General features: G+C 41.8%; 1 protein-coding gene across 1 annotated transcript in view; it reads right to left on the bottom strand.

Annotated features, from left to right (window-relative positions):
- Positions 1–45: 45 nt before the first annotated feature.
- The window catches only part of LOC139538751 (F-box-like/WD repeat-containing protein TBL1X), a 31,388-nt gene continuing 12,775 nt past the window's right edge, over positions 46–18,658 (bottom strand). Inside the window, exons 2-15 of the mRNA XM_071341142.1 lie at positions 13,653–13,794; positions 12,516–12,661; positions 11,893–12,112; positions 10,184–10,316; positions 6,831–6,972; positions 6,635–6,698; positions 6,429–6,526; positions 5,002–5,062; positions 4,770–4,891; positions 4,481–4,555; positions 4,213–4,340; positions 3,081–3,246; positions 2,789–2,890; positions 46–2,181 (exon numbers count right to left, since the gene is read on the bottom strand). Coding sequence (XP_071197243.1) covers positions 2,155–2,181; positions 2,789–2,890; positions 3,081–3,246; positions 4,213–4,340; positions 4,481–4,555; positions 4,770–4,891; positions 5,002–5,062; positions 6,429–6,526; positions 6,635–6,698; positions 6,831–6,972; positions 10,184–10,316; positions 11,893–12,112; positions 12,516–12,661; positions 13,653–13,710 — 1,542 coding nt within the window. The 5' untranslated portion in view covers positions 13,711–13,794 and the 3' untranslated portion in view covers positions 46–2,154. The remainder of the gene's footprint in view (positions 2,182–2,788; positions 2,891–3,080; positions 3,247–4,212; positions 4,341–4,480; positions 4,556–4,769; positions 4,892–5,001; positions 5,063–6,428; positions 6,527–6,634; positions 6,699–6,830; positions 6,973–10,183; positions 10,317–11,892; positions 12,113–12,515; positions 12,662–13,652; positions 13,795–18,658) is intronic.

The raw sequence follows: 18,658 nt of genomic DNA, 5'->3' as shown, positions 1-18,658 counted from the left end.
TCTGCTGCATAAGTGGAAAAAAAACAACAATACAAGAAACAGACGCAGTGTTTTCTCATATCAAAATAGAGTGATTTATTTGAGACATTGAGTGTGAATTCATTGTTTAGTCTTGGAAACAGATGACCATATCCTAGACTGGGGTAGGAGAGAGATCGCTGTCAGTCACAGCACTTTATTCCACACTGGGCTTCTCAACATGCCAAGATGGCCACCAACCACAGCCCGATTCTCAGTCTGACACAGACAATATTGGCTTTCAGCAAAAAAACATCAAACGCCCGATTATTTATTTATATAAAAAAATGAAATAAAATGCTGGCCTTCCTCTTTCAGCACAAATCCAAACAAAAGCTGAGCCTACCTTCTGAAAAAGTGCTCTAAAAATGAGCTTGACTGAAAGAGAATGGACCAGAAAAAAAGGCATTCTCAAAGTGGTGGCTTGTTAGTTTGAAAAGACCGTCACGTTAGACCACGATAAGTACAAGTAGACATACTGCACACAATTAAAGCTAAATCCATCATACAGGCAAGTCAAATAATAAGTCCAATCTGACCAATTAGATCAGGCGGTGGCAATGTCGGTACCTCAACCCAACTCAACCAATCACAGCTTAGAAGCTACAGCAGGACTTCCACTTGACCAATCAGAGCCTGGTTGATCAGTCAGCGTGTAACCTGGGTTTCCACCAGAACGATCACGCTGCCAAACAAAGGAGTACTGTAAGAAAAGCTCAGTAGATGACTAGTGATGACACTTTGCTACTAAAGCAACATTAAGACAACACAATACACATTTTCACAGCATCCTCTCCTTCTCAGTCAACATGCTCTCTGTCTGTTCCGATTTCCATTTCAATGGTTGTCATTAGGGCAGAATACAGTCAGGTCCTGTTTCACATCCCAGACCTGAGCCAGGGGTAACCACAACAAAACAGGTAGAGCCTACAGAATGTAACATCTCATCTTTATCCCATTCATCACTACCCATGCAGTCCATGTAGTTACGTTGAGGCACAGATCTCCATGGCTTAAAGTGTAAAGAGCCATCAGTGAAATGACTACAGTCCACTTCAGCGCCACCTGACTTAACACACCAACCTGATACACACATAATTGGCAGAATAAAATAACATACATGGTAACAAAAGAAACATCTATCTGACATGCATTAAATTTAAATCAGGGTCTTGTAACTGAGTATCAGCAAAGAAAAGATGTGATAGCTCTAGCCAGTATTGAGCGTCTAGAAGATTATGTTAAAGTGTACTGAATATAAACATATATACACAGTATATAAGTCTGTGTATTTTTCTAATTTACATATCTTTACATTCATTAAATGTACATCCAGAAGGGAGAATATATGCTTATAAACCACATTCTTTTGCATATTTTCTTTTTAAAGTGAATTAAATGTCATTCAAACTTAGAGAAGTTAAATTTGGCAGTTTGGTGATTTTGGTTGACCTTGATGTTATTAAATGCGAGCACAGAACTACCTCATAGCGGCACCTTTTTTAACTCTGACTTTCAGAAGTCCGTTTGTAAAAAATCTGCAAGAAGTACTGTTTAAACAGGAACTATTCTCCACTGAGGACAATTTAAACATCACATCATTTGAGAATGCCAGTGCAGCAATAACAATCTCCCTCTCCTCATGTCTCCCATATTGTATCTCAACTCAGGACACCATAGGGCTAACATGTGCTTAGATAAGTTCTAAAACACAACCTTTCTCTCACAATTTCATGTAAAACACACCCAAAACACCAGTCTGTATCTCCTCACACCTCTTCCTGTACAAACCCTCTTCCTCATGATTCAGACCCTAGCCAGATAACAGCAGGGCCGCTGGCCACGAGGCAGGTCATCATTTCACTTCCTCTTTAGGCACCTTTAAAAACATGGCTGAACAAAATAAATTGGATTTAGTCCAGTATGTTAATTAACCCAGGAAATGTTTTTTGTGGTTTTAAACAGGAGACACAAATCCACAAACTGAGGATTGCCTCTGCCATTAAGTAGGTTGTGGTTGTTAAAAGGTCTCCTGTGTCCGCCCTATGAGGATGTCCTCCATGTTGCCAGGCCTGCTTTGAGCTATGAGAGTGTTTGCTGATGGCAGGGTCTAACTTCAAAGTCACTGCCAGGATGCTATTTTCTGAGATCAAGAACACATACCTGGAGGGCAAAGATAACATGATTAATAATACATATTATGGTTCGGATTATTTTGGTTCCTCTCCATGCACTTCTGAAAGCATTGGTCCCGAGACTAAAGCATTAGGGGCTTTGCTTTTATTCACTTTGGTTAAAAGGGATACTTTGGGATTTTGCAAATGAGGCAATTTATCTACTTCCCCAGTCAGATGAACTCATAGATACCATTTTGATGGCTCTGCGTACAGTTTGAAGGAAGTTGCTAACTAGTGCTAGTGCAATTGCTAACTACCGTTAGCACAATGACTGGAAGTCTATGGGTACCTGCTAGAATGCTAGTAGATGCTCATAGACTTCCAGTAATTGCGCTAACGCTAGTTAGCATTGGCTCACGAAACTAACTTCCTTCATACTGGACACAGAGACATAAAATGGTATCCACAAAATTAATCTGATTCTGGGGAAGTAGATAAAGAGCCTCATTGCCAAAATCCCGAAGTATCCCTTTAACATCCAGAAACGTGTGATTGACCGTGCTTGCATAAATGAAAGAAAACAGATCATTACAAATGATATACAGCTTGATTCACAAATTATAATCCAATTCAACTAAAATATGACAACTTACTGAGCCATCAGAAGCGCTAGCACCAACTTTGTCTCCTGTGCTGTTCCAGCACACCTCGAAAATCCCTCCGGTCCCCCTGTAGCTATGCACCAAGGCTCCAGTCTGCAACCACAACACAACCAACTCTGGTGAGGACTGCTAGATGGCCATAGTTGCCTGCTCGACCTTACAACATCACTGATCTCACTGTCTGGGTCATGCATTGGGGCCAGGAGTTTTCCATGACCAAGTAACTAACTGTTGTAAGCTGCTATAACCTGTTTAAGCTGTTATAATCTCCTGGGTGACTCACCATGGTGTTCCAGATGTGGACACACTTGTCGAAGGAGCCGCTGGCCAGGTGCTTCCCGTCAGGGCTGAAGGCCACACTGTAGACGGGTTCCTGGTGTTTGGTCAGGGTGTGGATACACACACCTCGCTCCACATCCCACAGACGCACAGTTGAGTCAAACGAGGCACTAAGGGGTACAACATAGCACATGGTTAGTTCTCCATCTACTAACTGCCATCTACAACATGCAAAGACATACTGTAACTGAAATACATGCAAGCTCTAACTTTGTTTAAGTTTATGTTCATATCAACAAGCCATCATTGGTCTTTCCATACGAATGTTAATTTACAGGGTTTGACAGATTTAACACCTTTATGACAAAGTAGCAGCCGGGTAGTTTTTCCAGCTTTAGATTGACAACAACACCACATGGAAAGAAGGATATGAAATGTAAGAAACATGTCAATAAGTTTGCTTTGGTGCTCGACACAAATTCTATTTCAAAATGCTGATTCACAGAGCCAAAACAAGATGTGTGATTTTGTAGGATCAGTGAAATGGTGATGGTGTGAATATCTGTCACCACAAAAGGAGAGACACGGTTGAAAGCAAGTGTTAATGAAAAGAGAAGCAGACTTTCATTAACACTTTCTCATCAAAATGTTATTATTAGGTAGTGTAAGTCAACCTGGCTAGGTTGCAAATCTCACTTTACAAAGACAAAGGAAAAGATGGAGATTAAAACAAAATTTTAAAAAAGTCCGTAAAGAACCAAATAAAATCACATGATCAGACAGGAGCTGTATCTCGGTGTACAATAACCGCATTTACCTCAGATAACTATCAAGTTCCTCACAAGTCATAGCAGTAATGGCAGTTTTACATCAAGAATGAAATATAGGCCCATCCCAGGGGATGCCAGTAGAGGTTGTAAATACCTCTGCTATTTGAACTGTAACATTTACACATGCATTCATGTCTGGGTCATAGGCTTTATGTCCCTCAACCACTGACAGTTATTAGACCTGGGAGGATGTCTGGGACACTTTTTGACAAGAGACCCTTTCACTGGCACACACACTGCCCATTTTCAACTAATAAATCACAACGTTGTCCCAGAACAAGCTTAGGAGCTGTGTGTGTGTCCCACCTAGCCAGCATGATGTTGGAGTTGGGGTTGTTGGTGCCTGGGCCGGTGGGGCTCCACTTGATAGTGTAGATCTCTTTACTGTGGGCCTGGAGGTCATGGACACATGAGTCCTGCTTCATACTCCAGATCTGGGGAAGAGCACAGCACACTTTAAACTCACTATGTAATCATTACATTCTTATATTGACATATAGATCATGGTCATAGGAAAGAGGTGGAATTCATTGTGTGTCCAGAATCTTGCCTGAAGTAGAAGCACTGGCATTACCTTTAAAGTCATGTCATCAGAGCAGGAGGCTAGAAGCATCCCTGACGGGTCCCACTTAATAGCGTTGACTTCATTCTGAATCACACATGGGCAGATATCATGTAGACTCGTAGAGGACCAACACAAGACATCCTGCTCTTCCTACCACTAGTCACAAAATAATCTTGTTTACTTTACAGAAGTACAAAAGTTGGGGAAAACACATTCAGTAGAGAAATCCTAAGTGTGACTATGTCCTCAGTAGTGTGAGATGTAGAGGTTAGAACACAGACGCTGTCTGTTTGTTTACCGTGTGGCCCTGGAAGGTCTTGAGCGGCCGGTCGCTGCCCAGTCGACACACGTGGATGCACATGTCTGTGCTGCAGGAGGCAAACGTTGTGTTGTTCTGCCAGTCCACATCCAGGGCTGGAGCTGTGGGTAGGAGGCAGCACACAGGGACAGGAGGGTTTGCAAAGGGTTAACTCACATCAGCCGGGAAGCTGAAGTCCTACATCTTTCTGTTCGGGACACAGGGGGCTTACCTGAGTGGAAGGGGAACTGCTGCTTAGCCTCTCCTGTGTGTGCGTCCCAAATGATTGTCGTCTGGAAAATGACAATAGATACATAGAAAATGCAGTACAAACTCTTGACAATTGGGCGGCAATGTTCCCTCTAAGCTGTGCACGTTGCTACCCCGGGACTGCCGCGCAGAAGAAATATCAGCCTGCGCATAGAAGCATGAGATTGAACTTCACTAAACTTTCTTGAGTTTTCCCCGTTAGTTAACACTATCAATGTTTCCCTTTACTGTGGGAATTGTGATCGAATCAACTCAATATTAGCCACTTTCAATGCAAAGTACCGAAACAAAACAAACTTCGCAAGACTTAGTATGAAAAACAAACTATGCAAGAGATTTTGTTTTAGGCAGAGAGCATCGGAGTAGGATTCTATAGCAATGACAGGCAGGACTCAGGCCCCTGCACTCTACACAGACTGGTGCGCCATAATTAATCAGAGCTGCAGTAGGCCTATATGCCAATAGACCATTGCCATATATGGATTTGTACCATTCATTTTGAACTGGACTGTTTTACAGCATGAGTGGTCACAATTATTATGAGCTTGTTTTGAGATCAAAGTGAGAGCTGCATGTAGCCACGTGTGCATATCGGTTCATATTTTTTGCCGGTTGGTGAGTTATTAGTCCAGTTATAACTCATTTGTAGTAAGAAATGTGGGAGTGGTTGCTTCCTACAAGAACACACAGCGTTAACATTTCTAGCCATCTTAGAAAAGCGAGTCAGGTAAAGAGCTTTTTTTATATGTCTTAAAGGGGCAGTGTTGTATTTTGAGACAGGCTTAAACAAGCTAAGTAACCAATAGGCAGAGGGTAGCAGCATTTGTCTGTTATCTCTGTAATAACGGTATGGGAATAATAATGCATTTTATTTTGTAAGTGGCTTCTTGCATCAAACACAACAAAATGTTGTCACCTCCTTGTCTGAAGGACAAGTGGATAAACAGGTGAATGTCAAGCCCTGCATGTTTTTATCAAAAGTCTCATGGAATGTAGGCCTACATTGAACACCACACATTGGTTGCTACTGTAGGCTGAACGATAGAACAGCTATTTCCATGTTAAAATGTTATGGGATGCATTTTTTCCATTGTTTTTGATGGTAGGCCACTCTGGTAGACCTACATTATGATCAAATAGCCACAGTAGTCTACTTGGTCACTGTTAAAACAGTAAATTACAGCGGATACAGCCTCAGTGTTCATAGTAAACGCGCACAGAATTTTCACAACGTTCAAGTTAGCTCTCATCAGAACTGAAATTTGCTCAGTGCCCAAAAACATTTGAAGGAACATTGTTGGGCGGTATACAAAAAAATTCAGTCAGCATTCTTGAACTAATATTAATTGATTGCTACATGAGTGACATGATGCATTCAATCAAAAATACCTTATCTACACCAGCACTGAGGATACAGTTCCCTTTCTTGTTCCACTTCAGTGCAAATATGGGCCCTTTATGTTGGCCCAAGGTGCTCGCCAGATTACCTGTGAAAGACAAGAGTTTAATGTATCTGCACAGATAACAGTATGATTCAGAATGGGCATTGGGCACTGTTGTATAATTGAATTAAAAAGCTACAAAACTCAGCGTACCATCTTTTGTCCATATCCTTGCAAATCCATCATAGGATCCGGTTGCTAAGAGTGTCCCATCGCTCTGTGGGGTAAAACAGAACTGTTAGTTAACTGTCCTCAGTGTAGATGGCTTCTAATGGTCTGTTCCAGACCATTTCAGTCAAGTAAGAATAGATACAGTAGACGTGGATGGAATGGACCACTGAGAACTCACATTCCAGTCTAGTGAGGTGACGTCTTTGTTGCTGGGGACGTCCTGGCCTCCCTCCCTGATGCAGTGTCTGAGCACCAGCTGGGTGGAGCTGCTGTTACTGTTCTCAATAAGGTTCCAGATCCGGGCTGTCGAGTCTCCCGACCTGGACACAAACAGATAGAATATAGAAGAAAAATTCAATACATAGTGTGTGTGCGGCAGTGTGTGTGTGTGTGTCGCTCTAGGCTCCCAAGTCCCAGAGAAGCTCAACCCAGCACTGACCCAGTCCCTCCCCCTGCCACTCAAAACAAAGAGATGAAAGATCACTTCTTCCTCTATGACAACAAGCAGTTTCAACATTATTTTACTGTAATAGAGAACTTAACCTTTGTAACGATACTCTTTTTATGTCTTCACTCCAGAAATGTAGAACAGAGCAGACCCTACTCGACGGGAGTACCAATGAAGATGATTGTGGAAAATAAATGCTAAGTTTGTCACGTGCAGCATTGCGGTACCACATACTGCTAGCAGCATTTTAGCCTCAGACAGTTACATGCTAGCTGTCTGTTTTATAAATGTGCAATGAGCATAAAAAAATTGGCAACTCGTTCTCATTCTGAGAAATATGCATATTTTTATCCAGGTAAGTCAGTTGATTTCAACATCTAAACAAAGTGAACAGGCTGTTGTTCAAACGTTTAGAGACGGCCAGGAGGGTGTATTTATAACAGTTCAACAGTACCTTGTTAGCAGGCGAAAATATTCAAATTGGCTAGACTTTAAATATAAACATTAGCTGGCTACTAATTCACGGTGGAAACCACCCATGTGGAGATCATCCGTTCACCTAATCTGCGTCTCACAAAGCCACGACGGTTGGAACCAAAAATCTCAAATTTGGACCAAAGGACAGATTTCCACCGGTCTAGGGTCTGCTCTGTTCTAAATTTCCGGAGTGAAGACATAAAAAGAGTATCGTTACAAAGGTTAAGTTCTCTATTACAGTAAAATAATGTTGAAACTGCTTGTTGTCATAGAGGAAGAAGTGATCTTTCATCTCTTTGTTTTGAGTGGCAGGGGGAGGGACTGGGTCAGTGCTGGGTTGAGCATCTCTGGGACTTGGGAGCCTAGAGCGACACACACACGGTGGTGCTTTGCTGGTGACACTGTCTGTGATTATTTCAGTTTCAAGGCACACTTAACCAGTATGGCTATCACAGCATTCTGCAGCGATACGCCATCCCATCTGGTTTGCGCTTAGTGGGACTATAATTTGTTTCTCAACAGGACAATGACCCAACACACCTCCAGGCTGTGTAAGGGCTATTTGACCAATAAGGAGAGTGATGGAGTGCTGCATCAGATGACCTGGCCTCCACAATCACCCGACCTAAATCCAATTGAGATGGTTTGGGATGAGTTGGACCGCAGAGTGAAGGAAAAGCAGCCAACAAGTGCTCAGCATATGTGGGAACTCCTTCAAGACTGTTGGAAAAGCATTCCAGGTGAAGTTGGTTGAGAAAATGCCAAGAGTGTGCAAAGCTGTCATCAAGGCAAAGGGTGGCTACTTTAAAGAATCTTGATTATATTTCAATTTTTTTAACACTTCTTTGGTTACTACATGATTCCATATGTGTTATTTCATAGTTTTGATGTCTTCACTATTATTCTACAATGTAGAAAATACAAAAAATAAGGAAACACCCTTGAATGAGAAGGTGTTTCCAAACCTTTGATTGGTAATGTACAGTTGAACTCGGAAGTTTACATACACTTAGGTTGGAGTCATTAAAACTCGTTTTTCAACCACTCCACAAATTTCTTGTTAAACAAACTATAGTTTTGGCAAGTCGGTTAGGACATCTACTGTGTGCATGACACAAGTAATTTTTCCAACAATTGTTTACAGACAGATTATTTCACTTATAATGTACCACAATTCCAGTGGGTCAGAAGTTTACATACACTAAGTTGACTGTGCCTTTAAACAGCTTGGAAAATTCCAGAAAATTATGTCATTGCTTTATAAGCTAATTGACATAATTTGAGTCAATTGGGGGTGTACCTGTGGATGTATTTCAAGGCCTACCTTCAAACTCAGTGCCTTTTTGCTTGACATCATGGGAAAATCAAAAGAAATCAGCCAAGACCTCAGAAAAAAAATTGTAGATTCATCCTTCTGAGCAATTTCCAAACGCCTGAAGGTACCACGTTCATCTTTACAAACAATAGTACGCAAGTATAAACACCATGGGACCACGCAGCCGTCATACCGCTCAGGAAGGAGACGCGTTCTGTCTCCTAGAGATGAACGTACTTTGGTGCGAAAAGTGCAAATCAATCCCAGAACAACAGCAAAGAACCTTGTATCTACATCCACAGTAAAACAAGTCCTATATCGACATAACCTGAAAGGCCGCTCAGCAAGGAAGAAGCCACTGCTCCAAAACCTCCATAAAAAAGCCAGACTACGATTTGCAACTGCACAAAGATCGTACTTTTTGGAGAAATGTCCTCTAGTCTGATGAAACAAAATAGAACTGTTTGGCCATAATGACCATCGTTATGTTTGGAGGAAAAGGGGGGTGGCTTGCAAGTTGAAGAACACCATCCCAACCGTTCAAGCACGGGGGTGGCAGCATCATGTTGTGGGTGTGCTTTGCTGCAGGAGGGACTGGTACACTTCACAAAATAGATGGCATCATGAGGGAGGACAATTATGTGGATATATTGACGCAACATCTTCAATCTCTAGACATCAGTCAGGAAGTTAAAACTTGGTTGCAAATGGGTTTTCCAAATGGACAATGACCCCAAGCATACTTCCAAAGTTGTGGCAAAATGGCTTAAGGACAACAAAGTCAAGGTATTGGAGTGGCCATCACAAAGCCCTGACCTCAATCCTTTAGAAAATTTGTGGACAGAACTGAAAAAGCAAGGAGGCCTACAAACCTGACTCAGTTACACCAGCTCTGTCAGGAGGAATGGGCCAAAATTCACCCAACTTATTGTGGGAAGCTTGTGGAAGGCAATGCTACCAAATACTAATTGAGTGTATGTAAACTTCTGGAATGTGATGAACGAAATAAAAGCTGAAATAAATAATTCTCTCTATTATTCTGACATTTCACATTCTTAAAATAAAGTGGTGATCCTAACTGACCTAAGACAGGGAATTTTTACTAGGATTAAATGTCAGGAATTGTGAAAAACTGAGTTTAAATGTATTTGGCTACACTGTATGTAAACTTCCGACTTCAACTGTATATAGATAGTGAATCGCCCATAAGTTAGAAGAAAAAAATATATATATTTTTAGGCCATATCGCCCAGCCCTACACCCACCCCTGACCCATTCCAGTGAGACTCACCCCGAGGCCAGCAGGTCACTGACAGGGTTCCAGGCACAGATGAACACCTCTGACTCATGGCCTCGGAGGACCGTGGCCTTGCTAGCTGGGATCTCCACGTCCACATCCATCTCCATGGGCTCGCTGTGGTTATCTGTAATCAGATCAAACCCACCCTCTGTTAGACACATACAACTCCCAGTACCTACTGTACTATTCAGAATATCACATGGAAATGGAACCATATTTTCAATCTTTCTATTCTAGTGCCATATTCAGCTTCAAAAACAAACTATCTGGACTGCTTCCATCTATTAAGTGCGTTTCTGACAAACATCTGAGATGTTTAACCTCTCACCGTTCAAAATCGTAACCATTCAAGATCAAATCATTTTAATTAGGCTAGTTCTAAAACATTGCCTTCAAAAAGCAGAGTGTGGGATTTTTAAATAACCGTGTTATCTAAGATTTTCAATTACCGCATCAAACATACTTGTTGACCCAATCTGTGCAGGTTCAAAGCTCAACTATTTGGGGAGATGAACTAAGAGCTAATCCAGTAATCATCTTTGTATCCTGCCAGCAGTATTGATAAAATGTGTTTTTCTTCCAGACATGTTTTTGCTGCAGCGCAATCCTAAGGGGCTGCAGCATCCCTGTCTGTTCAGACAAGTGTGAAAGAAAAATTACATATTTACCTGATTTGTTTGATATTAGTAGTTAGCAATTAATACTTAACAAATAGGAGGATATTTCTGTCCTGTTAGTGTCTGTGTTTTTAATGGACTCCACTCTAGTTCCCTGCAGCTAATCTGGGAGAATGGTCACCAAAGATGGCTTGAGCTGACAAATGAGTTAGACTGCATTACATAGACAATAATGTGTTTTACTAGGGATAGCTTGGGAGTAGAACAATCCCTCATTGTCTCAAAATCATCCTTGCAACTGGGGAACTAAGCCAGGGTGGGGTTAAGACAACGACAGGATAAACCCAAAGTGGTTTATGATGCTCCTTGGTCTGCATGAGGGGGGTTGAACCAAGCATTGTTAGTGTCAGCTATATATGGTACTCTGCATTTGGTTAGGTTATTCGGTCCAACACTCAACACTCACTCGGTCCAACACTCACTTATTGCAATAATTAAATCGATATTAAATAAAGATGATAGTTTGAAGAAATTACCCAATCTCTCTCAGTACTGAATTTCCATGGCACAAGTAATCATTATTTACAGTAAGATAGTCTTTCCTGATGTTCTGCCACTCACCCACACATTAGACTTTAACTCCAGTGGGATCGGCTGACAAACATCCACAAACTCCGCTTTTCCCTAGTCTAATGCGTCACCTGACCCACACCTCTCTGGTTTCACTGGCTGAACTCTACAAGCATCTGAACAGTTAGGGAGGCACAATAAAAGGCAGGATCAAATTCACCAACACTCAATGCCATGTCACTAATGACCTCACATTTGGTGAAAACCACACTGTACTGAAGTAACCCCCCCCCCCCCCCCCCCCACACACACACACACTTAAAGCTGTACTAGTACTGTGCTCAAATAAACCAATGTGATGTTGATCCTGCTTGGGTTTGCTGGTTTATGGAGATTCAGCTGTCTCACATAGTAAGTATCGAGATAATGTAGGAAAAATATAATCTGCTAAGTTACGACACGAAAATACCAGCTAGCAACAGCTAAATGGCTCAGAGAGGAAGTAATTCTTACAGATGGTGTGTGTTCCATTTTCCTCCCCGTTCACGGTGGCCTCTCCGTTCTTTGTTGCATTAAGTTGGTTGCTAGCGGCAACAACTGCCATGGTGCAGGCCGCCTGTTGCTGGGCTAGTTTGTCGCGGAAGGCCTGCTGCCGCGTCTGTACCACGTCCGGCATCACCGCGTCGATGAGTGACAGAGACTCGATGGGCCGCCCATCAAACACTGTGCCATCCTGCCAACATAACGCCAAACATGCCATGGTTACACCATATTTCATTAAAGGTGGGATTTAATTTGTTTTCATTTACCAAGTACAATAGTGTATTGATTTTTGTATTGATTTTTGTATTCTTAATAATTTATGATTTTGATCAATTTACTTCACTATATTAGTGAAAGCAGTCTTATATAACCCCATTGATTTATATAGAGAGTGTGTGTTTGTTCTGACAGTGGTAGTCCAAGGTTCTATTCTCTAGGCCCCAAACAATAGAAAATGGATTGAAACAGGGAGGAAACTGTGGACTTTTACACACACAAAAAAAAAACGTGTTCTGTTGCAAAACATTTTGCTACGGTGTGCACTAATGAATGTGTCCCAAGAAAGCAGCCTGGACTGGAGCAGCTGGTCTCACCTCATTGATGCTGATCTCTGCCTCCACATACTGGAGGCCTTTCTGCAGGATGGAGATGAGGGCAGCAGGGGGCACTAGTGTTCCATTGATGTTGGACTGGCTGATGTGGCTCTCGATTCCAAAGGTGAACGCTGAGTGGGAGAAACCTGGAAACGAACACACAGAGAACACAGTCAGTACAATGACAACACCAGAGACCCTGCAACACAAACCTCTCACTCCTATACAAACATATCTACACTTTTTATGTCAATGTTATGCTATCAAAAAATACAAGTGAACGCAGACAGCGGAGCGAGTCAATTATCCGTACCAAGTATACTTTTTCAGTGCGATACATTTTGAAATGCCAGAGCTATCATGCGTTTCACCAATGACGGGCTTCAAAGAAAGCCCCAACAAAAGAGTAATAAAATACAGCGGCTAGGAACTCAATAATTCATTCAACCTGTGAAATACAGGTTAGCATGAATGGCATGAGAGACAGACACCGACATACAGGCAGACAGACAGACACCGACATACAGAGACATACAGACACCGACAGAGACATACAGACAGACACCGACAGAGACAGACACCGACATACACCGACAGACACAGACAGACACAGACAGACACAGACACACCGACAGACACACCGACAGACACACCGACAGACACCGACATACAGAGACACCGACATACAGAGACACCGACATACACAGAGACACCGACATACACAGAGACACCGACATACACAGAGACACCGACATACACAGAGACACCGACAGACACAGAGACACACCGACAGACACACCGACAGACACAGAGACACACCGACAGACACACCGACAGACACAGAGACACACCGACAGACACAGAGACACACCGACAGACACAGAGACACACCGACAGACACAGAGACACACACCGACAGACACAGAGACACACACCGACAGACACAGAGACACACACCGACAGACACAGAGACACACACCGACAGACACAGAGACACACACCGACAGACACAGAGACACACACCGACAGACACAGAGACACACACCGACAGACACAGAGACACAGACAGACACCGACACACACCGACACACACCGACACAGACAGAGTGTTCCAGGAAGTTTGGCAGTCATACATACCTGACTCCTGAAGATATCTGTAGACCAAGAAGTTCACTTCATCACTGGTTATACTCATTTTAGCCCACCTCGATGGAGGAGGTACTGTATCTTAGCCCACCTCGATGGAGGAGGTACTGTATGTAGTAAAGATGGACTCAGTCTAGGGAAGAGAGAGAGGAAGACATTGAGTTTTAGATTCATTACACAGCTAGCTACATAATTTCAGAAGACAACAAGCTTCCCAACGAGTGGGACAATGTAGGTTACCGTATATCTTGGTAGGTCCCCAATCATCATAACCAAATGACTTGACAAGCTACCATGTCCTCATATACAGAGATAAAGCAAGAACATAAATGTGTCTCTGTCCATGGTTAGAAGCGCACACACAAAGGAAAACGCAACTAACTCCCTCCATTAGTGTGGGCCCCCGTTTGCCCATTGGCTGCACTTTTCGACCCACTGAGAATGGCAATGACCGGGTCACTTAGCCAGCGAATCCATCTCCACTGCACAGGCCAAGTATTCCCCCATCTCTCTACTGTGACACGACTGCGGCGTCCAATTCCATTAGTGACCTGGCCACTGATCTAGATGGATAGAAGCCTAATAAAGCATTACAGGGCATTGAATGCATACTGCCGTTATCTAGTAAACTGTATAGAGCACACGGCGTAAGGATAATTACTGGTAAAGTTGGGGGACTTTCACATCATTATCTCTTTCTCAGATAACACTTTATTGGCGCCGACGTGAACATTTCAACTTGGTATTCTTTCAAAACTACTGGGAGCTGAAGAAAAACAACATAAAAACAGAACCCTTTAGAATCACAGCAATTTAGTTATTGTTCCCACTGATGAGCTAGCCTTCAGGCTAATGAGGGCTTCGCTACAATGGAATGATTCATCATTTTCCAACAATATATTAATGAATTGGCAGTACACAGTATATTATGCATAATAGGGAAGGAAATACAAAGGTGAGACTGAAACTTTACTTTTCTAATTGAGAGAAAATTCTGAAACTGAAGGTGCAACAAGGGAAACATTATTTTGTATCAAAGCCCATGTATCGGTTTAAGAGTAGAGCTGAATCTCAAACTGAAGGCAAAGCAGACAACAAATATTTGATATACCACACATAATGCAGTCAATACCATGTAGACAACCATACATTGTAAAATGCTTCCTATTCACATTGGCAGCGCCAATCATATTCAACATTTGACCAAAGATTGAAAAAATTGAACCTCTGTACCTCTTCAAAAACTGCCAGTTATTCATCATAAACACCCCCACTAAAACAGTTAAGACTTCCTCAGAGATGAACAATACATTTGAACTTGATCCTAAACCTATCATTTAGAATGCTGAATCATGGCCATTGTTATATTTTGTGCTTTCAGTCTGACTTGAGGGGTATAACTGGACAAGAGGGACAAGCTTCCTTCCAGACCAGATACAGAGTAGAGCCAGTCAGTAAGAAATGCAGGCCTCTCTAACCTCCATACCACACCACTCACAGAGCTCAACTCACTCCCAAGAGTCACCCTTTGGTAGCATAGCAACGAGCAGGAACCAGCGGCAAAATACACAGAGAATAGTGTTGTCCCAATTTACCAGTGGGCCCTGTGCCAGCTGGGTCGAACATGTTACCCAACATGAATAACACACGTCTTTCACCTTGGGATATTCTTTCACATGGACTCTATGGCTTTATTGCACCGCACAGCAGACATGCAGCGCTCAAATGAAATAACCACCAATATTGGCTAAGTGTGAATGTTCACATTAATTTTCCTCCCCAAAAAAAGAGATGGTGCTATGATTTGGAGCTGGTGTGAGAATCAATCTCCCCTTATGGCGTTCCATGAATACATAATCATACCACATGTTATTGAATGAGAAGCATTGCTTGATTTAGAGTATCATAAAACCCAAAATGCAATACATTTAAATATGATCAATAACGTATTATACATTTTAAAAAGTACAACAAACACCAAAGCTGGAACAAGTTTTTTTCTTCGTTCTAGTTAAGCTAAGCCTTTGTGTGATACTTTGGGTGGCCTGCAGAGCCTGCAGAGCTCAATGCCAACCCACTAAACTGCTTCTCTTTGGGCTAATTAGATAACAAGCAGGGTCTGGCTAGAAGGGAAGGCATATCTGTATCAAAGCTGCGAGACGCTGCTCCCATGGCCGCCACCCCCACAACAACTGGAAACATAATTATACTGAACAAAATAGAACACACAACATGCAACAATTTCAAAAAGTTTACTGAGTTACAGTTCATAGAAATAAATCTGTCAATTTAAATAATTTAATCAGGCCCTAATCTATGGATTTCACATGACTGGGCAGGGATGCAGCCATGGGTGGGCCTGGGAGGGCATAGGCCCACCCACTGGGGAGCCAGGCCCAGCCAATCAGAATTAGTTTTTCCCCACAAAAGGGCTTTATTACAGACAGAAATACTTCTCAGCATCCCCCATCCCCCTCCTCAGACAATCCCGAAGTTGAAAAAGACGGATGTGAAGGTCTTGGGCTGGTGTGGTTACTCGTGGTCTGCGATTGTGAGACCAGTTGGATGTACTCCCAAATACTCTAAAACAACGTTGGAGGTGGCTTATGGTAGAGAAATTAACAGGACTGTTGGGACAGTCCTGCAGTCAACATGCCAATTGCATGCCCCCTCAACTTGAGACATATGCACATTTTAGAGTGGCCTTTTATTGTCACACGGTGCACCTGTGTAATGATTATGCCGTTTAATCAGCTTCTTGATATGCCACACCTGTCAGGTGGATGGATTATCTTGGCAAAGGAGAAATGCTCCTAACAGGGATGTAAACAAATTTGTGCACAACATTTGAGAGAAATAAGCTTTTTGTGCGTATTTGAAAATGTTATCCGTTGGGTATCATAATTCTATGTAAACTGACTTGAGTATCAGCTATGATACAGTATCATTGGAAGAACATATCTTTCGGTACACAATCTACATAGGCAATTCCAAAGTAACAGAATGAGACTGCAATTTTTCACTTTAAAAGAATGCCAAACAAAAGCCATTGATTGCAAAGTTAAACAAACCATACAACTCTATGCAAAGGGACAATTTCCATACATTTTACAAAAACACATTTACTCAAGAACAGTGCAGATGCAAAGTTAGGTAACAGAATGAAGGTAAAATCTTCCTCTGGTTTTTTATGTGACCATGTTTTCCAAAAACTCTTAAATGTCTATTTCTGCAGAAAGAAGGGGGTGTCCGCTATGATGACACCTTGAGTTTGAACAAATCTATTTTGGTTATTGAACTACAGTAAGTGAAGTGGATGAAAACAGTAAGAGGGATGGTAACAGAACGACATGGGTCACTGATCTGTACTACACAGAAATGCATAATTATGAATATTATTCTCTTCATGGGGATGTATCCTTAATAGGTACACAAAGGTAGAAGATTTTAATATCCTCCTTTGCATTTTTGGGTATAATTCTACACTCTGGTTATTATTATTAGGATACCTGGGGTGGCAGGTAGCCTAGTGGTTGGGCCATTAACCGAAAGGTTGCTGGATCAAATCCCAAGCTGACAAGGAAAAAATTTATCATTCTGCCTCTGAACAAAGCAGTTTACCCACTCTTCCCCGGTAGGCCATCATTGTAAATAAAAATTTGTTCTTTACTTACTTGCCTAGTTAAATAAAGGTTAAATTTAAAAACAAGACCAATTTGGTTGGTCCGGTCCATCTATGTTTCACAAGTTTGGACATCACAGCACAGCATGTATAACATAGTTCAGCACAGTACAATATAGTAAATTATACTGATAGATGTCTTCTAAGACCCCTTTAACCATATTTGACCCGAAATCAAAGCCATTGCTTATTCCTAATTTGTAGGATGGAACATGGTTGAAAAATGTATATATATGTCTTAATTTCTCAAATATAGACACTTAGCTTTCATTTTACTCCAAATTTGATGTTCTCCTATGAACTTCAAGTTGGTGATCATAGGGCTTTTTACATGGGAATTCCCATACGCTTCAGGGCTCTAATACCACATGTAGGATAAGGATTACATTTATCAGCTCATTATAGAACCCTACATCCCACCAATCAAGATTGCTTTCCAATGTTCTCCAAAGAGATTGCATGAGACTGAGTTTATTCCCTGAGGGTGAATGGACATTAAAAGAGAAGTTCACTTTTTTTACAACCAAATCTGTATTTTAGATGTAACCTACATGTAATACACTTTGTGGGGATTTCACTTGTTTTTGAGAAACTTACCCCAACCAGCAATTGACTTCCGCATCATTATTCTGCAGTATGGGCGCTAAAATAACAAATGAACAAAAAACAAACAAAGTGCTTTGAAAAACAGACACGCTCTCAGTATAGTGATGCAGGTCTTTAGATGTTGTACACATGAAATTGTGTCATACCAAACTTTATCCGCAATGTTATATTCCATTTTATGCGATTTGAACCATTTCCCCTACGCAGCTGTACAACACAGGTGTGTCGGTAAAATATATGGACACCCCCGGCCTGCACAGCTCTGCATAGGAAACAGCTTCAGTTGCACAAATCTAACATTGCGGATAAAGTTAGAAAAATGACACAATTTAAATGTGTTGGGTTATAACATGCCACTTACATCCAAATGACAGATTTGGTCGTAAAAAAGTATTACAGCATAAACAGCTGGTAAGAAACATAACTGGTTGTAATAAGTGTACATCAGGTACATACAAAATGTACTATAGTGTAGTGCCTCTCGTCAGATCCATTTCAAGTACATTTGTCTTGTTCAAATGGTTGTCCTAGTTTGATGCACGCATTCACACCGTTCCCAAGCAATTGCATATAGCCTCAATAGCATATCCCAGGACTTGACTTACACTGCAGTAGAAGACAAATGGACATCCCACTGGGCAGTGATGAGCTTCCCAGTGGTGGTCAGCCCTGTGACTCATTAGGGAAATCATTAGCATGTTTACTGCAC

This window comes from Salvelinus alpinus, chromosome 14 (genome assembly GCF_045679555.1).
Source record: "Salvelinus alpinus chromosome 14, SLU_Salpinus.1, whole genome shotgun sequence".
NCBI classification, from domain to species: Eukaryota; Metazoa; Chordata; class Actinopteri; order Salmoniformes; family Salmonidae; genus Salvelinus; species Salvelinus alpinus.
This window is presented reverse-complemented; position numbering and strand designations above follow the sequence as displayed.